At 57.1% G+C, this 23,117-nt stretch overlaps 2 protein-coding genes across 4 annotated transcripts in view; one reads left to right on the plus strand and one right to left on the minus strand.

The window, feature by feature from the left end:
• Positions 1–4,726: 4,726 nt before the first annotated feature.
• Positions 4,727–7,363, plus strand: LOC134522309 (leukocyte immunoglobulin-like receptor subfamily A member 2). 2 transcript variants are annotated; one of them, XM_063349863.1, is made up of 6 exons: positions 4,727–4,789; positions 4,892–5,066; positions 5,152–5,187; positions 5,364–5,633; positions 5,881–6,162; positions 6,809–7,362. In XM_063349863.1, the coding sequence occupies exons 2-6, from the start codon at positions 5,033–5,035 to the stop codon at positions 6,922–6,924; spliced, it is 738 nt and encodes a 245-aa protein (XP_063205933.1). In that variant the 5' UTR covers positions 4,727–4,789; positions 4,892–5,032; the 3' UTR covers positions 6,925–7,362. The 2 variants fall into 2 exon arrangements, with proteins under 2 accessions (XP_063205933.1, XP_063205932.1); XM_063349862.1 differs by having other exon boundaries at positions 4,744–4,789; positions 4,872–5,066; positions 6,809–7,363.
• Positions 7,364–7,412: 49 nt separating this feature from the next.
• Positions 7,413–23,117, minus strand: part of L3MBTL1 (L3MBTL histone methyl-lysine binding protein 1) — a 29,995-nt gene continuing 14,290 nt past the window's right edge. Inside the window, exons 9-21 of one of the 2 annotated variants that reach the window (XM_063349860.1) lie at positions 22,531–22,666; positions 21,916–22,007; positions 19,632–19,783; positions 18,608–18,684; positions 18,074–18,159; positions 17,388–17,498; positions 17,000–17,114; positions 16,645–16,744; positions 14,905–15,102; positions 14,554–14,600; positions 13,463–13,620; positions 12,552–12,614; positions 7,413–11,567 (exon numbers count right to left, since the gene is read on the minus strand). In XM_063349860.1, coding sequence (XP_063205930.1) covers positions 11,433–11,567; positions 12,552–12,614; positions 13,463–13,620; positions 14,554–14,600; positions 14,905–15,102; positions 16,645–16,744; positions 17,000–17,114; positions 17,388–17,498; positions 18,074–18,159; positions 18,608–18,684; positions 19,632–19,783; positions 21,916–22,007; positions 22,531–22,666 — 1,470 coding nt within the window. In that variant the 3' untranslated portion in view covers positions 7,413–11,432. Of the gene's footprint in view, positions 11,568–12,551; positions 12,615–13,462; positions 13,621–14,553; positions 14,601–14,904; positions 15,103–16,644; positions 16,745–16,999; positions 17,115–17,387; positions 17,499–18,073; positions 18,160–18,607; positions 18,685–19,631; positions 19,784–21,915; positions 22,017–22,530; positions 22,667–23,117 lie in introns of both variants that reach the window. The other variant, XM_063349861.1, reaches the window with a different exon arrangement.

The raw sequence follows: 23,117 nt of genomic DNA on the forward strand, positions 1-23,117 counted from the left end.
GAGAGCACACCGCCACACCAGGCATGTGTCCAGGTGGGGAATGTGGGATAAAACATGTGTCAAGGGTGGGGAGGGAAGAAGACGTATGTGGGGCAAGAGGTGGGAGCCAGACATGAGTCCAGGATGACGTGGGACCAGGATGTACGTTTGTAGAGGGCAACTATCTCGGACTGGGGCCTCGCAGACCCTTTTCCTTCCCTCCCTCCCTCCCTCCATCCATCCATCCATCCCTCTGTCTCTTTACCATCTCACTACAGGGCGCTGGCTGCTCAGGCAGGGCAGCACCCCCGTGAGTGTCCATGGATTCCTTGGGGAGACATTACAGGGGAACATCAATGCTAAGGGCAAGGCTGGGAGGGACAGGGAACCCGGCGGGGTAGCGTGCAGGTCAGTGCTTCATGGCTTGACTCTATCTCCATGCAGAGCCACTCTTTCCCGAGCTCTTCATCCCCATGAGCCTCAGAGCTGTGGTGAGACTGGGGACAGCCATGAGCATCTCCTACACGTGCCAGTGCTGGGATGTGATGTTCCTCCTGTGCAGGGATGGAGATGGGTGCCCCCAGGACTGCCAGGATCCGCTGGCCAGCCAGGTGGATAGTGGGTCACGAGCCTGCTGCTGCGCCAGAAGGATGGAGCCGGGTGTCCCGTTGGGAATCCAATGGCCCCTGGAACTGGCTATTACACTATGCGATACAAAGCTCATCTGCAGGCACGTGGAGCACAGAGAAACCAAATTGTGTACTGTGAGGGGGGTGAGCCCCTGGCCCAGGCTGCCCAGAGAAGCTGTGGCTGCCCCATCCCTGGAGGGGTTCAAGGCCAGGTTGGACGGGGCTTGGAGCAACCTGGGCTGGTGGGAGGTGTCCCTGCCCAGGGCAGGGGGGTGGAATGAGATGATCTTTAAGGTCCCTTCCCACCCAAACTATTCTGTGATTCCATGATTCTATGACAGGTGTAACTGCTCAGCAACGGTAACTTGTGACCAAGGAATGATCTGGCACGGAAGGTGAGGATGCCCAGCTGCAGAAAGGGTTAAACTGGTTGGGAGCAGGAATGCAGGGATTTTGACTCCTGCCGGGAAACGAAACTTCCCTCCCTGATGAGGTAGAAAGCCGGCAGACTTGTCTTCTAGCCAACGTGTGACGCACTCGCTGAGGGGCCGCCATTGGTCAGCGGAGCTGGCGCTCGGGGATGAACCCGTGCTCGCAGGATCGGTGCTTCGGGGCCGGTGCAATGCGTGGTCTTGCAACGCAGGACTCCCCGTGGAGCCACACTGGACTCTGCCCAAGCATTGTTCGTTACAGCTTTTGATATTTAAGCTGCTAAAGGAGGAGCTGCTGCCCGAGCACTCACACACCAGTCATGGCATCGCGCACACACACACACACTCGCTCCCGGGCGCTTCCTCCTCCTTCAGGCTGAACCCTCGGTTTCCCGCAGCAGAGTCTCAGGCGTTGGATTTCATAAAACAATTAATTTAATTGGAAGGTACGGCAGCAAGAAGAGCCCGGGCTGGGTGCCTCCGAAAAGAGGGACCCCGAACAAAGGAATCCCTGGGCACTGGTGCCCTTGTGACCCACACGGCCGTGCCACACGCGCCCTTCACACGCTGTCCACGCGTCTTCTAGTCCAATGGGGATTTTTGGTCTGGGCTCTTCTAACACCTAATTGGATCCTTTTCCCGTGTCCAGGGAAAGACACAGGTTGATCTGCAGTTTACGGCAAGGGCTGCAGCCTCCGTGTCTTCTGGTCCGTACTCCTTGTGCAGCTGCACTCGCTGGCAGAACACGGGGAACTGAAGAGTCCTGGACTTGGGAAAAACATCACCAAAACATCAGCGTGATATCAAAACACTTTCCCATGCTGAAAGACTAAACCCAGCACTGTACCAGCTGCTAGGAAAATTACTAAGAAAAATACCTCTGTTGGGGCTTCAGCAAATCCAGCTGCTCCTGCTCCGTAAAGCTAAGAAAACAGCCCAAATCACACTGCATTATAATCCTAAGTAATTTATTCTAATTAAAACTTGCTTATTTAGGCTAAACAACAGATAGCCCTCAAGATGAGCTCAAAATCGCCTCAGGGGGTAAAATAAGGAGTACATCATGATCAGGCGGGGGGGGACGGGGGGGGGCAGGTGCTGTTTGTGGGAGTGCTCCGGACCGATCTGCGGGGCTGGATGTGCCCATGTGCCCGTACCTGTGTCCTATGGGCACATCTGCCTGCTGGAAACACGCCGTCGGCTCCACAGCTGGGTGGACCTGGGGGTCTGGAGCTGGGGCGGCCTCGCCTCTCTCCTCTCCGGCCGCTGGATGCAACAACCCCTAACAGTGGTGACGGAGGGCAAAGCTCTTCCCGTGGTCCTGTGCCCTGGGCTTGCCCCCCGGAGGCAGGTCTCCAGTTGGGGGATGTGAGAAAAGGCTCTGCAGAGGGGGGGGCCAGGAGTCCAACGTGCCCATGGAGGAGCCCCGTGGCAGTGCCGCCAGCTCTGTCCCAGACTGCGTTAGCCAGGCGGTAGCCAGCAAGGTCAGCCGGGGGGGGGTTCTTCTCCCCTGGGCGCTGGTGAGGCCGGAGCAGCTTGGTGTCCCTCAGCCCAGTGTGGAGAGCGGGGGGCTGTTGGGATGAATGGGCCCGAAGGGGGATTGTCCAAGGAGATGCCAAGAACTGGGGGAGGCAAAGGGAGGTTAAGGCAGGAGACGGGGCCAGAAGAGGTGCCCCACCAAAGGAGAAGGCACCCTGCTGCAAAACTTCTACCCCGTGACGTCTCCAAGGGAGCCCAAAAAGGCTGAAGAGGGAAGAAAGAAAAGGGTAGGAAGGGTCTAGGGGGGACCACATGGGGCAGCTGAGAGCCCTGCAGGAGTCCAGTGGCCGCTTCCCCTTTTTCCCCTGGAATCCAGCCACATAAACACCCTCTGCCTCGCCCGGAGCGCTGCCGTTGTGTCCCTGCGGGGGCCAGTCGCGGCAGGGGCTGAGCAGAGACACAAGAGGGCAGGAGGCGCCCGCCTGCAGCTTGGGGGAGGGCGGGGAGCTGGAGACAGACCCATAGAATCGTAGAATGGGTTGGGTTGGAAGGGACCTCTAAAGGCCATCTAGTCCAACCCCCCTGCACTCAGCCGGGACATCTTCAACTCCATCAGGTCGCTCAGAGCCTCATCCAGCCTGGCCTTGGATGTCTCCAGGGATGGGGCCTCCACCCCCTCTCTGGGCAACCTGGGCCAGTGTCTCACCACCCTCAGTGTAAAGAACTTCTTCCTAATGTCTGATCTAACCCTGCCCTGCTCGAGTTTAAACCATTGTCCCTCGTCCTGTCGCTACGTGCCCTTGCAAACAGCCCCTCCCCAGCTTTCTTGTAGCCCCTTCAGGTACTGGAAGGGACTCTAAGGTCTCCCCGGAGCCGTCTCTTCTCCAGGCTGAACCCCCCCAGCTCTCTCAGCCTGTCCTCACAGCAGAGGGGCTCCAGCCCTCGGATCATCTTCATGGCCCTCCTCTGGGCCTGCTCCAACAGCTCCATGTCCCTCTTGAGCTGAGGGCTCCAGAGCTGGACACGGTACTGCAGGTGGGGTCTCACCAGGGCAGAGGAGAGGGGCAGAATCCCCTCTCTGGACCTGCTGGCCACGCTTCTTTTGATGCAGCCCAGGATGTGGTTGGCCTTCTGGGCTGCAAGTGCACATTGTTGGCTCATGTCCAGCTTTTCATCCACCAGCACGCCCAAGTCCTCAGCCTTCAGCCATGTGAGATCCCTGGACAAGCTGCCACCTCTGCTACACAGTTCCAGTCCCACAACCCATCTTTTCCCTGCTCTCCTTGCTCCCGCATCACCCAAAGGTGCAAGCGACTTCCCCTGTTTAATTAACCCTTCGTTATTGCCAAAGGGAGCTCTGTCTACACCACCCAGACTAGATGGCAGCTGAGGAGGTTGGAGGCCAGGCCCCAGGTGTGGTGGAAGCGAGCAGTTATGTGGGGTGAGGACCTCGCCGTTGCTCCAGCACGGGAGTGGGGAGGCTTGGATGGATGAGGAATGGGGCCAGCCCTGTGGGGTGGATCCAGACCTGCAGGCAGGAGATGTTGCTCCTCCAGTGAAAGACACTACTGGTCAGGTGGGATGAAACAGTCCCTGAGGAGGCCAAAAGGGACACCAAGTTACTTCCCTCCTATGCCACTCTGTGGAGCTGCCAAACCTGCCCCACAGCCGTGGGGAAGAGGCAGCCTGGACATCGCCTGTGCCCGGACTCAGTGTCCTCCACCAGCTGCTCTGCGCTGCGGCGGGGGCACCACGCAGTGTTTCTGGGCGGGACGAGGGGGCACGACACAGTGCAGAGGTCTTCCTGGACCTCGGTGAGGAAGGCCTGACAACAAATGGAGTAGTGAAATGTCTGCTTTAATGGCACGGAATAAAAAAGAGGAAGTAAATCTTACGTCCCTTCGGATGCTGGGCACATCTCCACAGATGGGATTTGCGCAGCCGGGATTTCCCCTCCGTGCCATGGGAAAATCTATGCGGGGTCCCTCGGTGCTGCCAGGGAAGTGGGGTCCCCAGCCTCCGAAGGGATGGAAGATTTACTTGCTATCTATGGTCCCCCTTTTATCCTGTCTTATTAACGCAGCTAGTTTATGATACCACTTGTTGCAGTTTTCTCACCAAGATTCGAGAGGAACCTTGTGCTGTCCCTTCTCCCCACCCCAGTTGCAGAACTTCACCCTGTTTCGCAAGGGCTGAGAGGAAGCCGTTTCCCCATCAAGTGACCAGAGGCGAGGAAGAGAAACAAAAAGCCTCGATAGCTCCTCTCCTAAGGTCCGTGGGATCCTAAGACCTGGTCATCATGGTGACCTGGGCAGGTGACTGGGACATTCTGGTTCCAGTTCAACCATCCCAGGCCTGTAATTGTGTCTGCAGAATCCCAGGCTGTGGGACAGAAGGTGGCTTTTGTCAACGAGGCAACCCACAGGAAGCCACACGGCTGCTCAGCGCCTCCGGCCAACGCCTTCCTCTGAAGAAACCCTGCTTGAGCCGAGGACGGAGAGAGCCAAGAGGCAGATGATGCTGCCCGTGACCCAGGTGCTGGCCTTCGGTGAGTGCCAGTATGGGCTCCTGGAGGGGGGACATGAGGCGTCCGGAGGCTCCACAGAAACGCTACATGGCTGTTTCTCCTGCAGGTGCTTGGCTGGTGGCACAGAGCAAGGCTACACCGAGTGAGTATTATGAGGTGGTGGATGGGGAGTTTGGACACATCTCTGGGCCCCCATCCATCTCCCAGGGTTCTTCCCCAGCCCCACAGAACAAAACCTGCCCTTGCGTGGAGGTGGCAAACCCAGGGCAGCCGGGCGCTGGGGCCTCCCCGTCTGGCAGCATCTCTCTCCCTGCGCAGGTGCCCCCACCATCTCCATCTTCCAGAAGCCGGCTGGGGTGATCCCACCGGGAGGCTCCACCACCATCTGCTGCAGTTGCCAGTGTGACAAAGGGGAATTTGATCTGTACAAGGGTGGCCGCTGGGTCCGTACCTTGGAGCTGCACGACAGCAGGGCTGAGTTCTCCATCTCCAATGCCACCCAAAAGGACGCAGGTGGCTACAGCTGCCAGTACCGGGATGGAGGCGCTGTGCTGGCTCACAGCGAAACCGTGGAAATCCGGGTGCAAGGTGAGGGATATGCTGTTACCTCTTCACGTGGGGTCAGACGCCACATGGGCACACCGGGAGGCACGTAGCCACTTGGCTTCCCCGTCCACAGGGTGGGCAGGGTTTTTCCCCTCTTCCCTGGCTTGGAGAGGTGGGGACCGTCTTCATCTCTGCTTGACCCAGGTGGTGGGGTCACGGAGATCCCAGTGGCTGCTGGCACCGTGTCAAAGCCCTGCACACCTCCTCATGCCCTCTCCTCTCCCCACAGAGTTCCGTCTCCCCGAACCTGTCCTCTCTGTCCTGCCTGGGCACAATGTGGCTGCAGGAGCAGACGTGGTTTTCCGTTGCACCATCGCACACCCCAACGCTGGCTGTTTCCTCTACCTGGAGGGCTGCGTCAAAGAATTAAAATTTATCCCCAAGAACGAAGATTGCAAACTCTCCCACGTGCATAAAGGCAACGAGGGCCGCTACAGCTGCCAGTGTTTCACCAGGAATGTTTCGTTCGAATGGTCTGCTGTCAGCAAGACCCTGGATTTGGTGGTAAGAGGTGAGATGTCCCCCCACCCACATCCTACTCTTCTCTTCCTCCCTGGCATCTGTCATGTCCTGAGAGAGCTAGGCAGGAGGATGTGGTGAAAGAAAGCGGCTGTAATTGGGGGCCAAGCAGAGGGTTACAGTTTCCTCCAGATGCGTTTGAGCCTTGCCAGCTCCTCAGAGCCCCTACAGATGCCCTATAGACCCAGGGCTGCTAGGCTACCAGCGGGGGGCCAAGGGTGAGGGGACACCCGCCAGCCGCAGGACAGTTGTACGTCGCATTGCAGCCCAGCGGCAGGGGCTGGCTGGCAGTGGCAGATGAGGGCCAGCTCCATGTTCCTGTCCTCCTCCCTGGCTTTGGTGCCACTGCGTGGGGTGACGGGTCAGAGACTGTGGGTAGGGGGTGGCCCAGGGGCCTGGGACGTGGGAGGTAGATCCAGCAGGAGCCCCTGGGGCTCCCTTTGAACTTCCCTTTATCCCTCCTTAGCCCAGGAGCTCCCCAGCGCATCCCCTTCCCCACGTGTCTGTTTGCCCTGGGACTCCCACGTCCCCTTGGGTCCCCTGTTGCCCCCATGGGACTCTTTTGGTCCGTCCGGGAGCTCTGGGGGGCTCCTCCCAGGGCCCCCCCGTCGGTGACTGTCCTTTCCTGTCCCCTGCAGATTACACCTGGAACAACGTGGTGCGCCTGGTGCTGGGGGCCGGGGTCCTGCTGCTGCTGGGGCTCATCATGGCCGAGGCCATGTGCACCCCCCGCCGCACGACGGGGCCTCGCTAGGAGGGGGCGCAGAGCCCCCCCTTCCTCCTCGGCCTGTGTCCCGTTCCCCCCACCCGTGTCCGTGTCCTTCTGTCCCCAGCAGGGACAAGCACCCACCCCCGGGGGAGGCAGCGGGGCTGAATAACCAGTCTCCAGCCAGAGCCTTCCATTGCTCACATTCGTTTATTATTTTAAAACACTGACGAAACACATCACACCGTGACCTATATATATAAATTTACTTTTATGCAGGTATAAATTTATATATACAGGACCTTTAAACCTCTGTATACTCAGGACACAAAGTTCCAGAATAGCTTCACCGGCTACAACAAAAGTATTCTTGTTATGAAAACACAAAGAGGAGGTGCGAATATCAAAAAACGCAGAATAAAGAAATTAAAAACGAGTGCAAAATGAATGAAAGTGCAAAAAAGCTTTTGTTATCGTAACGCTCCTTCCAAAACACGCCCCCTCCCCTCCCCCCCCCCCCCCCCCGTCCTTTTCTGCCCCCCGAGGCCGGGCGAGCCTCAGGCCCCAGGTGAAGGGGGGGATTGGAGGAAGGGAGCCCGGCTGCAGCCCCCAGGTCGTTCCCTCTCCTCTGCACCGCGGGGTCCCCTCCGGAGGGCACGGAGTGAGGAACGGAAGCGGCCGAGTCACATCGTCCTCACGCTGCCTCCTCTTCTCCAACGCCCCTCATTGCACTCGCGTCCCCAGATCTGCCTCCGCAGGCAGCAGCTGCCCCCAGCTCTCCTAGACAATTCGGAGGGTTTTTCTTTACTAAAAGTGCTTGTGATGGACGCGGGAATCACCGGAGGATGGTAGCGGCAGGCAGCTGCGCTCCGGCGAGGCAGGCATGGCCGTCCTCCTCGCTGAGCTCCAGGCTGGCTGCTCTCACAGAAATGGAGACTTCGACCTTGCGCACACCACCTCCTGTTTTCCACGAGGAGGGAGAAACACCTTCCTGAGAGGCTCCGGCTGCTCCCACGCCCCCAGAGTCACCTGCGGACCAGCCGCCCCAGAAGACACTCCATGCCCGAGGCTGGAGCGCGTGGTGGGACATCTCCCACAGCTCCCGCTAAGCCCTGCCAACACCATCTGCAGCAGCAGGGGCAGGAACGACACCTGCGCAGGCTTGGGGGCCTCCACTCCAAAAAAACATTTGACTTGAAAAATTCTTCATTGACTTCGAAATTTTGGCTGCAGTCACGTCTCTCAGAAAGACCCCAGAGAGGAACCTGTGGGCCAGACACAGCCCCATTGTCCTCTCCAGCTTCCTAGTGACACAGCGGTGGACATCCCCGGGAGGAGTTTGGTCAGGCAACAGGGAAAGGATGAAAAACTTTGGTGCTTCTGCCTTGGTCACAGCTGCCCTTGATGCTCCCTGAGGGGGGACTCCCAAACAATACTCTGTGGAGACGGAGGACCTGCAAGGTCAAGGGTGCAGCAATCCCTCCTTCTCCTGGTTTCCCTGCTGGGACCAGAGACAACTTCTGCTCACAGAGGACACAGCACCCGAGACCCTGCCTGGGACTAGAACCTGCCGCCTCCACAGCCACAGAAACCACCACATTAAAACAGCGACACACCAACAGTAGAGGAAATAGGCGCTGTGGTATTTCGACAAACACCCATCCACACGTACACACACAATGCTTTGGGTTGGGTTTGGTTTGAAAGGAAAACAAGAAGGTTAGAAGTTTTAACAGTAAATAGCCCTTGACCACCTGCAAACCCCGTAACTCTCTCACCCAGATGAATCCAGAAGCTTTGTACCCCAGCGGTTGAGTCAGCCCGAGAGGCTGAGGAACCGATGCTCACAGAACCACTAAGTGTGTGTGACAGAGACCCTCGTGTCTCCCATCACCCTTCCAGTGGGGCTGGTTTTCCTGCACCCAGCAGAGACCCAGGCTCCAGCCCCGCGCCACAGCCAAGGGGGAGCACCTTGGCAGTCCTGCCCTCTGCTCTCTTGGCAGTCGAAAGAGCCCAGAGGAGGAGTAGCCCGTGGGCACAGCTTCCCGCTGCTGCCCGTGGCTGGCACAGTCTGAATTCATGCCCCTCTGCCCATTTTGCTGGTGCCCAGGCAGAGCACGGCTTGACTGCACCCAACTGCAGAGCAAGAGCCCATGGTGCTGGCCGTACCCAGGCCTGTGGGCCAGCCATGGCTCCTCTTCCCCTTCAGCAGGGATCTTCTGAGCTCACCACCACCGCCGCTCTCACAAGGCTCTCCGTCCTTCACGCTAGTTTCAGATCTGACCCCTGGGTGGCAACTCCTCTCCCGGCAGCCGGGGCAGTGCTCGGTCCCCTGCCCAAGAGGAGGAATGACTTAGCACGAGGGAATGGAGCAGACAAGAACAGAACGCCTTCGTTAAGATGTTTCCTCACAAGCTCAATAACCATGTCCCGTGCAAGGGTATCAAGAGCCACAGAGGAGCCGTTCCACTCCAGATCACGCCTGGAGAGGTCTCAGCACCGGTCGCGCAGAGTCTCACAGCTGAAGGTCCCAGGGCTCCTCTTCTCCCCCAGCACACCGTGGCCCCGAAGAGACTCCCCATCAGCTGAAGAGACCAACTTCAGGACCATTCACTGCGGATCAAGGGTGACCCGGAGAGTGGCTGTGGGACCCAGGGACGTGGCGTTCCTACCCACTGCCCCTCTCTCCACAGCTGCCCACGTTGCAGTGCTTGAAGAGACAGAAGAAAATAAAAACAGGAAAGGAGACAGAGAGCTGCCTAAATCAAACCCAAGCACTGAGAAAACAAATACACGGACTAATTGCAAGTCCTGCGTGAAGAGCAAGCAGCAGACGTTTCAAGAGCGGGTCAAATGTGACCCCAAATATTCAATAAGAAAGAGTCAAAATGCTACATTTCCATGGGAAGCCTAGAACAGATTGACTCAGGTGTGACAGCGGCTCCCAAGGCAGTGCTGCTCCAAGACGCATTGCTGGTGCACTCGCTCAGATCCCTTCATCCCTGTCTTTGGGCACTGGGAAAGGGGGAAAAATTGTTTTGCTACCGATATGTCATTCTTGGGAACAGGAAAGAAAGCGGACATGGGACTCAGATCGCATCGCTGCGGACGGTGGAGAGCCCTGGGGGCAGGTGGCCGCCCTCCAGCCCTGCACTGCCACACCGCTGCTCCAACAGCACCCACGGCAGGCGGCACGGGACGGGGACACACCACGGCGAGGGGAGCACGGGTGCTGCCAGGGGACACAGGGACTCTCAGAAGCTGCCAGGGACTCTGCCAGCAGCCCCCAGGCATGTTGGCGTGTCCTAGCCTACTCGGCCTCTCCTCCATTACGGGGGACAGCGTTACATGGGCATTCCCGAAGTGCCTGCACCCTTGTTGAAAAGGTGCTCTGTTACTAAAAGGACAGAAAAAAACCTCCAAAACAGTTAACTGCTGAATTTCCTTTAGCTCTGCAGGTAAGGAATCCAGGGACAGCGAAAGATCCTGCTCTTCTGGCAGCAAAACCAGGGGGACTCGCCAGGGCAAAAAAGGGGGAGAAGGCGGCTTGGCAGGATCGAGTCAGCCAACTCCGGAACGCCTTCGGAAGCGAGCTGTGAATCCGCCTGCAGAGGAGTGGATGTTTGGAAGCTGTCTCCACTCTAGAAAGGGCCTTCCTCCTAATACGTGGACCAAAGAGGGTCTGACTCTCCTTTGCAGAGGATTTTTTAATTGCTGCAAGGGGAAGAAGTTAACCAAGCACCCTTCCTCCCAGAGGAAGAGGAAATGGAGCTTGTTCTGCATCCACCCAGCCCTGGCCCCGCGGGGCCCTGGGGCTGCTGCAGATAAAGCGCAGATGCTGGTCGTGGGCAGAGCAGCAGCCAGGACACATTGGTCCCTGGAAGGGACAAGAGGTCGGCCACTGGTTCCCAGTGCGGTGAAGGGGCAAAGCAAAGTCATCATCTGGCCTTAAAAGGGAAAGTCAAAGGAACTCAGAGAAAAAGGCAAAGTGAGCAGAAGCCCCTTGAGGAGCATCCCTTGGAAACGATGTTAACACAAGCTCCCCCCCAGAGGAACACATCACAGGAAAAAAAAATAAAAAAAAAAATAGATCTCTCTCAGCTGCTGAGCAAAGCCAAGACCAGCCTTTAAACGGGTGCAAGCACGTGCGCAGGCAGCCAGTCCCTTCCCTTATCTGGGTGAATTGCGTAGTGGTGTCAGCCCCCAGCGGCCACACTGCTCCCCTGGCCCTCAACACAGCCCCCGCAGCAGTGCGGTCACAGCAGGACATGGGGGACAGCTGTCACGTGAAGACAGGCTGGTCCCACGTCCACCCTCTGTCCCTGCAGCCACCCCCGAGGCTTGGCGTCAGCCTGTGCCCAGCGCCGGAGGAGAAGGGCAGTGTGGAGGGGAGCGGAGAGGATGGGAGATGGACTGGTGGGAGGGAGGAGATGCGGCACCCGAGGGGACATGAGCAGGACATGACAAGCTGCGGTCGGTCGGGGGGAATCTCTGTCCTGACCAGACAGTTTGGCAGCACCGGTGCTGAGGGAGGGTCCCGATCGGGCCAAGAAAAGTCACTTTAAGGTGTCATCAGCATTCTTGAACATGAGGATGGCATTGTAGATCTTGAGTGCTGGGCCCAGCTTGACACTCATAATCTTGACGATGTCAGCCTGCGTCAGCAAGAGGAACGCCTCGCCATCGATCATCTGGAGAGGAGAGCAGGGACAAAGGAAGTCACCGAAAACCCAGGCTGTGGCTTCCTAGGGACAGCCAGCACGGCCAGAACCTGGGGACATGCACAGTCGCCTTCACCCTCAGCCAGGGACCACAGATGATCCCAGTCAGGGGCACCCACAGCACTCCCATGCTGTCCCAGATAAACCAGAGCTGGGAGCTGGCGTGCCCAGGAACAGGGTAGAGAAGGGGAAAGGCCCTTCCCAGGGCTGCCCCACGAGCTCGCACTGCAGCTGGCCCGGGCTTCTGTGCCAGAGCACAACGGGCACAGCACACGGCCAGCGGGCAACCCGCTCTGGGCAAACACCTGCCCATTCCCAGCTCCAGGTCCCGGCACACGTGGAAGCTGACCCCAGCTCAGCTTCGCCTGCCTGAGCACCCTTAAAGCGCAGGGGTCGTTTACTAACAGGCTGGGACGCTCGCCGTCCCCAGCATCAGCCTGCCCCGGGCGTACCCCCCATGCTGGAAAGCAGCCCCTCCGCGCGTCTGCCCACAGAGCAGTCTAAAAACAATGAACCTGGCTGACAGACAGCAACGCCATCGAACCGCTGTGCCGGTGAGAGGATGCAGGTGGGGATGGATGAACGGGTGAGGAGCAAGCTGCTTCCCTCAGGAGGTGATGGCGCTATTAAGGCTGCAGTATCATCCTCCCCCTGGCTCCCCGCTCCCGGCCTCCGCAGAGGGGCCCTCGCTCACCCGCGCCGGGAGAAGGGGGCAGCACAGCTCCCTGGGGGTCGGCATCTCCCCTCCTGCCGCCGTATCTGCACGGGCAGACACTCGAATGCAGTGGGGCTGCTGCCCCCAGGGCTGCAGGGTGGGATCGCTGCCAGGTGCTGGACATGCTCTCCGCATTCAGCAGCAAGCCGCTGCAGGAAGGCCACTAGCCCATTCCTCCCTACCCCGTTGGCAAACAGCTGTCCTTGGCCAGCTGCACTCAACCCTCCAGCCCTTCTCACCTCATCCTTGAAGAGCTTGGCTTGGTCCTCGCAACCCGTCAGAGTCTGAACAAAGCTAAAGACCTTGGAACAAACAGAGAAAAATGTCAAGACAGAAGCAAGGAGACCTCCCGTGAGCCCACATCCTCGCTTCCAGAGACGCACTTTGCACCCTGTAAGGTGACGGCGTGGCTGTCAGGGCACAGGCTGAAGTTGCAGCACCCTCCCATGCCTAGAGACCACCCTCGGACCAGGGCACAGGCGCTGGCCTCCTCCAGCCCCACAGCAGCAAATGCTACAGCGCTTCATCTCCAACAAGCCACCTCCAGCACAGCGAGATGCTTCCCAGTGAGGGGTGGGGGCAGGAGAGGGGCACACAGGAGGGTAATGGGGAGATCAGGCAGGGCTGGCTGCTGGGGCTGGTGCCAGAGGTCCAGCTACCCAGGCCTTAAGAGGGGCCATCACAGATGCTCAAGAAAGTGAATGAAGGTGACGAAGAATTTGAGGTAAAAATTTCTTTTTTTAAAGAAACAGTGGAGTGAGTTCTTATCTGCAGAGTCTATGGTTTAATTTTTTTTTAACATGGCAAAGACGAAACTGATTTCTTTGGAAAACTGGAACATGCTAAATGAAGATTCTGCTGTTTGCCTTCACCTGCCTGCCCTGGGCTAGTGCCACATTCAAGCCAAGCAAGAACCTGGTAGTTCTGCATGTAATTCCCAGAAGCTGCCATCAGGGCTCGTGTCTGGCAGTTGTCCCCAGAGGGCCTTACAAGTGTGTCCAGCAGACTGCCTTCTCACTAGCCCAGGGAAGTCGCCACTGGAATACCTCCGTGCCTGGTGCATGTACCATGGTGCTGCACAGCCAGGAAGAGTGCTCCCAGCCATGCCAGTGGGTTAGGAGCCAGCACACGGTCTTCAAAACCATCTTACCTCATCAATGGTCCACTTGGCCACCGTAGTTGCTGTGATGCCAGCCACCCCCGGCAGGAGTTTGCAGTGCTGCTCCCAGCAGAGCGACAGGGAGCGGTCGGGGTGGGCAGACAGGGCAGACATGAAGAGCGACTGGTGCATATTGTCTGAAGAAATAGCTGGCAATAAAAAAGCAAGATGCGATACAAGGTAGAAGGATGAGAACATCCCATCCCATCCCATCCCATCCCATCCCACAAGTCTTGGGGAGGGCCCAGGACTGGCAGCAGATGGTCTCATGGGTCCAGGAATCCAGAGCTAGTTGTTGTCCCTTGAATTAATAGGACATAAGTGTATCCAAGTGTTCAGTTTGGTGGGATTGGGGATGACGGGGGAAGATGTTTAGAGACAAGCTTGGTTTTGCCTTGTTCTCACCACCTTCAGTCTTTCATTTTCCGTACTGAACTAGATTTCAATGTCAAATTTCACACCAGAATGCCATCCCATGGCACATCATTCCATTCATTTCACATTTTTAACAAAGCTTTTCCCTTGCTCGCTGCTCCAAGTAGTCAAGGATGGCTCCCAAGAAGAGATCCTCATCATTCACCCCCAGCGCTGGGGCAGGCAGCAGGACCCGCCCACGGTAAAACAGATACTGGCTGAAATAAATGTCAGTCTTCGTCTTACGTCAGTCATCAGAACTAAACGCCAAGGAAACTCTGGGCTGCAGCAATAATTTGGCACTTCACAACCACGCTGATGTTTCGGGGTACGGCAGCCACAGGATGAAGGCACAGCACCCCTGCCTGAAGAGGACAAAGTGCCAGGGAAAACACACTGCCACAGAGAGGGGATCCGAATTCTCTGCCCTAACGCACTCAAGGATTCACAGACATAAACCAAGAGACATGACGAGGGTCCTAGCAGAGCTCTGGGAAGAGGCAGGGACGTTCTTCGCAACTTTGGTAGTCGACCACAAGCTCCTCACTGGTGCTCACCTCCGTGAGGTCTGACCGAGTGAGCCAAGGGAGACCTGCCTCAAGCAGCCACCACCCCAGTTCCTCCAGCCTTGCCCCTGGGATGACACCGCGGCAGAGGATGGCACTTACTCTGGAAGTCTTCCTGCTGGATCTTCCGGTACTTTGGAGGTCGCCCTCTAAAGAGACAGGAAGACTAATTTCCAACTGGGTTGGGACTGGCCCGAGGGCAATGCCTTGGCAGCGGGAGCAAGGATTACCTCTCGGACCCTGACCCAAAGGGTTGACAGCTAAAGATATAAAACATGGTAAGAAGAACCAAGAGAGGTGCCCAACAGAGCCGGAAGGACAAACGCCAGCTGCCAGCAACTGTGCTCCCCCGCGGTCAAGGAGCCTCTCTGGCTTGGCCATCCCTCCCAGGGACAGAAGTCATGGCACAGGGGCCCTGCGCTGCTGCACGGGGCTCACGGGGTTTGTCCCTACCTCCCATGGTGCCGAGATTTCTTTCGCTGAGGGAAGCCAATCAGGTTCCTCTTGCGAGTTGAGGCCTCGGTGTCAGACAAGTCCGCCTTAAGCCTGCCCTGGTTCTTCTCTGCCAGCGGGCACCCTGAGAGGCAGTAATGGGCCGTGAATCTCCCAGTCACGTGTCCTGACCCGTCGCAACCCGGTGTGGGGCACTTCCTAGAGAACAGAGGGGAGGCAAGCGTCGGACCCAGCTCAGAGCAGCACGGGAGGCGAGCCATCAGGTCCGCCCTTCCGTTCCTGAGCACAGGAAGCCATAGCCTTGGCCATGAAAAGCACAGTAAAGATGTGCTGAACAAATTCCAGGGGTGAGGACGCTGGGTGCACGGGCAGGGCACACCCAGGTCTAGATACCCTCCAGGTATAGAATAGAATCATAGAATCGTTTTGGTTGGAAGAGACCTTTACGATCATCAAGTCCAACCGTTAACCCAGCACTGCCATGTTACTACTCACCCATGTCCCTCAGCACCGCAACTACCCATCTTCTAAATACCTCCAGGGATGGCGACTCAACCACTTCCCCATGCAACCCATTCCAAACCTTGATAAGCTTTTTGGCGAAGAAATTTTTTCCTAATATCCAATCTAAACCTGCCCTGGTGCAACTTGAGGCCGTTTCCTCTTGTCCTATTGCCCGCTACTTGGGAGAAGAGACTGACCCCCCCTCATTACACTCTCCTTTCAGGGAGTTGGAGAGAGCGAGGTCTCCCCTCAGCCTCCTCTTCTCCAGGCTGAACATCCCCAGCTCCCTCAGCCGCTCCTCATGAGACTTGCGCTCCAGACCCCTCACCAGCTCCGTTGCCCTTCTCTGGACACGCTCCAGCCCCTCAATATCTTTCCTGTAATGAGGGGCCCAAAACTGGACACAGCGCTCAAGGTGGGGCCTCACCAGTGCCCAGTACAGGGGGACCATCACTCCCCTAGTCCTGCTGGCCACACTATTTCTACAAACACCCATCCCACCTCTGCTGCTGTCACAGCGACACTGTCCAAGTCACCAGAGCAGTGCTGATGAAGCACATCACGGGTTCACAGAGTCTCCATCTTCCCTTCCTTGCCCTCGCAGGCATCCAGACTAGCCTCAGAGCGAGGAGGAAGCAAGTGTGACAAGTGTGGCCAGCAGAGAAACCCCTGGGAGCCAGACCTGCCTTCCCCATCCTCACAGATGCTCCACCATACTCGCTTCTCTTGATGCCAGCCTGCCGTGCTGGGGTCGGCACTACACCGTGCCCGGTTTCTGCTGGCAAAGGTGACGCAAGTGACTGACTGAGCTGGGGGAGACGCACTGTTCCTTCTCGGGCCTTCCCAGCTCACAACCTCACAGTGAAGGGCATCCATGAGGGGCAGGAGGAACATTGCCCTCGAAGCCGGTATCAGTGAACAGCAACTTAGAGGCACTGTCCCCTACACAGCCCACATGTCCCCACAGGTAGATGAGCACGTAGGGCACCCCCAGGGGCTCTGGGTGCTGCAGGACAGGCGCAGGGTAGGAACTCACAGGAGTTACACTAGCCGCAGGCTCTGGGCCACCTTGGGGCCTGGCCTGGGGAGAGCAAGGGCTGCCCCGAAGCAGGGGGCAGAGCCAGGCGTGGGGTGGGTGCAGGGAAGAGCTGGCTGCTGGTGGGGGTGGCGGGTGTGGAGGAGCGGAGGAAGGGCCAGAGGGAAGCTGTGCCCCTCTGAGCTGTGCTGGGAGCTCACCTGTGGTGAAAGCTGTACTTGGAGCTCTTGGTGTGAGGGATGCTCTTGCAGCCCAGGGTGGGGCAGCCCCCATGAGCGGAGGAGGCTGGTTCCTTTGGCCCTAGACAAGGAGGAGAAACAGGAGAGAGACTGTCACGGCTGTAGCCCCAGGCAGAGTCAGGGCTCTAGGGTCCCTGCCTGCACCAAACACGGACACCTTTTCCAACTGATAACTCCACAGAAAAGCCCTTCCTCCCTGCCCATCCTCAGCCAGCACATGCCTTCCCATTTCTGCGCATGGGCAGGTGATGGTGGCAGTAGGGACCTGGCATGTTTTGCCCCTGGTATGAGGGACTGACCCAGGCGCAGGACTTACTGAGAGGAGGCTGCAGTGGGTGTCCAGTTTTTGAGCACCAGCCTATGGGGTGGATGTCTGGATGATCCGCATCAATCCAGAAATCATAGACGTGGCTCCAGCCATCAAAATGGATCTAGGGAGACAAGTAGAGAGGTCACACTTCAAGCCTCAGGGCACCTCCCTGAGGAGCTCTGGAGCCCTCCAAGCAGCAGGGTAGAGATGAACTGCAGCACAAGGATCTGGTCCACTCCGGGAACCTGGCACTGGGACCTGCCATCCTCCACATGGTGTGCTTCCACAGACCTCCACACACTTTGCCTCTACAACTGGCAGTGAGCTGGGAAGTGCAGGAGCAAGCCAGCACAGTGCCTGGACACAGGCTCAGCACCGAGACTTCAGCACTCACCTTTATCCTGTGATCTTCCACGTCCTCCACACTGGCCACTCGGATGAAGGAAGGAGTCCTCCTGTCCACTGCTTCCAGCTTCATGTTGACCAGGAAGCCATGGGGTGGGCGCTGGGGCCAGGAAGAACCCAGGTTAGCACAGAACAGGGACGTGCTTCGGGCTCCTGTGCCACTCGGCAGCTTTCCCAGCAGCGTGTGCTCCTGAAGCCCAGCTCCCAGCCCCGGCCTGTCTGGGTAAGAGCCATCCCAGCTCACAGTGGCAACAGGAGAGAGTGGGGACAGGCCTCCCGGATGTGAGCCGTGTTTTAACAAGATGGGAAAGCGGTGCCCAAGGGAAGAAAGTCGCTAAGAGACATATTCTGGGGATCTATATTGCAGCCAGGCTTGGCTGGACACAGCTGATGTTATTGCAGTTGGAAACGACAACTATCAAGTAAGCCTAAACAAGTCCCCATCATCCAGCTCCTGTCTAGCTGAGGGGATGGTCATATTTCCCATTTTTCCCAGTTTTGAACTATTTGCCCAGGATAGCCCTGACTTCTGAACCTTGAGTGTAGATCCGAACCCCGGGCCTGTGGCCGGAGCATACTGAACATCAATTGACTTTTCATAAAAGCAAAGACCTGACAACAGAGAAAACCTGAATTCCTGCCCAGGCACAGTGGAGCAGATGATGTGGCACTCACCACTTTAAAGGCCCAAGCCGGGACAGCAGATGCTCCGGTTTCCTTTAAGTACTTTTCCCAGGTGAAGTTGTCAGGATCAGGATAATCTAAAAAGGGCAAGATGCAGAAGGTGAGACCCCCTTGCAGGAAGATGGCAAGTACCCTAGAATGTCCTACTGCCTTGAAGGACCAAGCAAGTCTGCACCACGCACACGGGAGCCTAAGAGACCTCAAGGAGTACTACTATTTTCTCATGGACCTTGAAATCCAGGGTACAGGAAGCAGAAAGATCTGGGCCTGCACAGACAGCTTGGGTCCTCCTCGTGTCTCCACTTGGCCCGACACAACCACTATGATGCACCTGAACACATGTACAGGAGCCTTGTCAGGAGCGTGCTGCCTCCCTGGCTGTGGCCTTGCTGAAGGAAACCACCTGGGCTTGCAGACAAGCAAAGGCCATGGGGTTTGTGCGCCCTGAATCCCCATGCCACTTTGGGAAGCCTGTCCCCAAGGGGACTTGCCAGCGAAGGCTGCGCTCCCGGGCCACTGACTCACCTTGAGGAGGTGTGAGGGGTTTGCCGTGCTCCTGACACCATCCAACTGGGTGGATGTATGGACTGCTGGGGTCACACCTGGAAAACACACCCGAACTCTTACACAGGGCTGAGACACCCGGCTCATCACCACCAGGCAGCGCAGGCTGAGGGGGCCCAGGGCAAAAGCCCCTGCCGAAGCCAAGTTCTTCTACAGCACTCCTGTCCCTGAGTGACCCAGGGAACCACGGGCCCTGGCAAGGGAAGGGCTAGAGCAGGGGAACTCCAGCTCAGAGGGGCAGGACACGAACGCGCCCCCCGTGCAAGCCCTTCCACAGAGGTGCCCAGGGGAACAGCAATCCTTTGCCGCGAGCGGGGAGACAGGCTGTGCCTTTCAGAGCTCCGAGAGGTGAGACCTGAGCAATCCGGGGGGGCTCATGTCCTGGTCACAGCTTCCAGAAGGTCACAGCACACTCAGGTGGTGCTGCTTCACAGCTCTGCCCTGGGACAGAGCAGGCAGCTGCCCAGCACCAGTGAGAGAGGAGCAGTTGGGGACAGAAACCACTGCAGCCCCATAGCTCCTCAGGGCAAGAAGTAAGAGAAGGTCAGAGGGTTCCAGCCACAAAGAAAACAGAACTGTGCTAACTGGCCATTTTAATTGGCTTTAACTAGCTTTAACTGGGACACCTCCCCACCCCGGCCACAATCCCCTGCGACAGACCCAGGAGCTACTTTTAAGATCAGGCCTTCAGTCTCTGCATCGCAAGTGGCCCTGTCCCCTAGGTGGGTTTCAGAGTGATCACATCTGTCTCTGCTCCACATTAACTATAGGGCCATGGCAATTTCCCAGAAGGTGACATGGAACAGGTAAAGGTTTGTTCCCCAGCACAGGGAGGCGACCCTCTGCCCCACGGGACCACTGGTGGCCTGTCTGCAGCAGCGTGCTGGGATCATCCCACACTTTCGCGAGCACCCCGTCACTCTTGCTGAGGCACCAGCGGGGTGTCTCCCCAGCACTGGCACCCCAGGAGCCTCTCTGCACTCACCAGTAGTCGTAAGTATCATCCCAGTTGTCAAAGTGCACCAAAAAGCGATTGTCGACCACGTCAGTCACTGTGGCAACACAGATGAGGGAAGGGTTCATGCGGTCCACAGCTTCGAGCTTCATTCCCACCTCGAAGCCTGGGGAAGCCTCGTGCTGGGAGGAGAGAGGGGCAGGTTTCTTTCGGAGCCGCAGGCCCAGCACCCTCCTCACCACTTCCCTTGCTGCAAGGAGGCACCTGCCCAAACCCTCCCAAAACCAGATCCTCCCTGGCCTCCAGGCAGGCCCAGGACCACTTAAGATCCCAGAAGGGCAGTGCCCTGCTGTGCGTGTAAGAAAAGAGGCAGAGGGCACGTAACCCAGCTTGGCCATGCAAAGAAAGAGGAAAAGAAATCTTCAGACCCTCAGGACCTTCTATAAGTAGTAACCCCCAAGAGAAAAACAGCCTCCAACCTACACTGATTCACATTTTGCCACAAAACACTTCTTCGCGGTCACGCTCCTCCAGTATTAGCAGCTAACAAAGCCCTAGGCTTGGGAGGAGGAGCTGGGATGGGGCTCTTCATCCTACCTTGCCTTGATTTCTTGGACACAAAATCTGTGCAAAAGGCTGGGTCACAACACTAGTGGGATTGTTGCAGCAATGAACAGGAGGGTTTAGACACAATAAATAACTCAGAGAGGCTGATTTATCAGTAGGTTGAGTTTCCTCTGCAGCTGACAAGGAAACCATCAGCATTTTGCGCTCCGCTGTATTCCCACTTTCTGTACCCAAGCTGCCGTATGAAAAATAAAGGCAGAGGCAGAAACAATGAGGATACAAAACAAAGACAAAAGACTTATACTTAAGAATCATTAACTGAGAGGTTTTGGCAAAATAACTGAGAGTAGCGGTTACTTCTCCTCACCAGTACTTTTGCAATATATTTAACTGTCCGTGAGACTGACCTGGATGAAACAGTGAATCAGACCAACCTCAATTTTTGGGCACACCAAACTAATGTCCTGGCTACAGATCCTCAGCGGCAAAGCATGCCACGTCTCATCATTCTGCACTGCGACTTGAGAAGCATAGGGTAGACTGAAAGGGTTATTAAACATTGGAATAGGCTGCCCAGGGAGGTGGTGGATTCACCATCCCTGGAGGTGTTTAAAAAAAGGGTAGATGGGGCACTTAGGGACATGGTTTAGAAGTGGCTCTTGTCAGGGTAGGCTAAAGGTTGGACTCGATGATCTTAAAGGTCCCTTCCAACCTCAACAATTCTATGATTCTATGATTCTATGACAGAAAAAAGCTCAGCCCTGATGGAGGCATTCTGCTCAGCTGGAGGGGAAGAAGTCACACCTGAAACTGGCTTGGATGGGTGTACGTGTCGCTGGGTAAAAAAAATGGCTGGAGGGCTACGAATGGAGTTAAATCCAGTTGGCAGTTGTTACAAGTGGTGTTCCCCAGGGCTCAGTATTGGGCCCAGTTCTCTTTAATATCTTTATCAACAATCTGGATGAGGGGACCCTCAGTAAGTTCCCAGACGACAAGAAGTTGGGTGGGAGCGTTGATCTGATTGAGGGCAGGATGGCTCTGCAGGGGGATCTGGACAGGCTGGACCGATGGGCTGAGGCCAATGGTGTGAAGTTCAACGAGGCCAAGTACTGGGTCCTGCACTTGGGTCACAACAACCCCATGGATGCTACAAGGCTGGGGGCAGAGCGGCTGGAGAGCTGCCTGGCAGAAAAGGACCTGGGGGTGTTGGTTGAGTGCTGGCTGAATATGAGCCAGCGGTGTGCCCAGGTGGCCGAGAAGGCCAACAGCATCCTGGCCTGTGTCAGCAATAGTGTGGCCAGCAGGACTAGGGAAGTGATCGTCCCCCCCCCCCCACTGGTGAGACCCCACCTTGAGTGCTGTGTCCAGTTTTGGGCCCTTCACCACAAGAAAGACATTGAGGTGCTGGAGCGTGTCCAGAGAAGGGCAACGGAGCTGGTGAGGGGTCTGGAGCACAAGTCTTGTGAGGGGCGGCTGAGGGAGCTGGGGGTGTTCAACCTGGAGGCTGAGGGGAGACCTTCTTGCTCTCTACAACCCCCTGAAAGGAGGGGGTAATGAGGGGGGGGTCGGTCTCTTTTCGCAGGTAACGAGCGATACCTTGAGAACCTATGGGACATGATTTAGTGATAACTTGGCAGTGCTAGGTTAATAGTTGGACTTGATCTTCTTAAAGGTCTCTTCCAACCAAAACGATTCTATGATTGTACGAACCTGCAGGCTCTGGCAGGAAGGACAAGCTGCTACTCACAGTGTTTCGGACCATGAAGAGGTGCTTAGGAGCTGCCTGAGCCTTTGTTATCTTCAGGTAGTTTGTCCAGCTGAATTCTTCTTCCTTATAACCTACAACCCCTCAGGAAGAGAAATGAGAGCAGCGAGTTCACAGAGAGGAACCAGGAGGTCGTGAGACCGAGCCCGGCCATCCCCGACCAGCCCTCAGCCTGCCAGGCACATCCTGCGCGGGCGGATGGGGTCCACAGCAGCCCTGGGAAACCCAAAGCCCATGGCTTAGGCCCAACAGCTGATTTTGAAGTGGTGCTAGGAAACGTTAGCAGTGGAGTGGAAATCCAGAGCTCAGCTCCTCCCTGGCGAGCATCAGCCTCACCTGCCCTGGGGCACAGCTGCTGGCTTCCGCCTGGCGCGGGGACATCCAGGCTGTCAGGGCTTTGCCCCAAAATGGGAGCGAGCAGAGACCTTTAGCGTGATGGGTGCCTTAAAGGTTGTCGTGCAGAACCTCCCCCAGCACAGCAGCATCCTCTCCTGGGCCTCATGGAGCCACCCTGTCCCCATCTCCAGCTCTACATTTGGGGGCCCACTACTCGTCCCCCGCCTTCAACCCACCAACTGAGACTCGCTAACTCCTTACCTTTTGGTGGCTGGAGTTTGTGCCCCGTCTCCTCAAACCAGCCAGCGGGGTGGATGTCGGGGGAGTCAGCATTCAGCCAGAAATCATGGCACTCAGAGTAGCCATCAAAGTGGAGGCGCATCCGGTAACCGCACACCTACCAGAGGGAAGGCAGGAAAAGGAAAGGACCATGGAAACCTCCTCCTGTCCCTGGCTGAGCATCGTACGCACCTCCCCTCCCGCACGCAATCTCAGAGTACCACTTAGGGCAGCCAAGGGTCAATCATAGGTCAGTGCCCAAATCGGAAGGCACACGCCAGTCTCAGAAGATGTCCAGCATGGAACAAGGTAAGTGCAAGGCCACGACAAGCCAGCCCTGAGAAGGGAGGTTCAGGGTGGTGCATGAGATGCCACGGTGGGGCACCTTGCTGGGTCCAGCAAGACCAAGGATTCCTTTTTCTGCACCCAGAGGAGATGCTGGCGCAGGGATTTTGGCTGAATGCCATTCTCCTTTGGTGAAATCTCTCCAGCAGCAAGAAGAGCAGCCACTGTTGTATGGCTGATCTCCTTGGCTGCCTGAGGAGCACTGTGAGGAGCTGGGGAGATGG

Source organism: Chroicocephalus ridibundus, chromosome 12 (genome assembly GCF_963924245.1).
Source record: "Chroicocephalus ridibundus chromosome 12, bChrRid1.1, whole genome shotgun sequence".
Taxonomy (NCBI): domain Eukaryota; kingdom Metazoa; phylum Chordata; class Aves; order Charadriiformes; family Laridae; genus Chroicocephalus; species Chroicocephalus ridibundus.

Excerpts from the sequence above, each read along its gene's own strand:
- LOC134522309 (XM_063349863.1), top strand. The coding sequence starts at position 5,033 with ATGATGCTGCCCGTGACCCAGGTGCTGGCCTTCG. Across the intron at positions 5,634-5,880 it reads CGTGGAAATCCGGGTGCAAG|AGTTCCGTCTCCCCGAACCT; the intron begins GTGAGGGATATG and ends CTCTCCCCACAG. Across the intron at positions 6,163-6,808 it reads CCTGGATTTGGTGGTAAGAG|ATTACACCTGGAACAACGTG; the intron begins GTGAGATGTCCC and ends TGTCCCCTGCAG.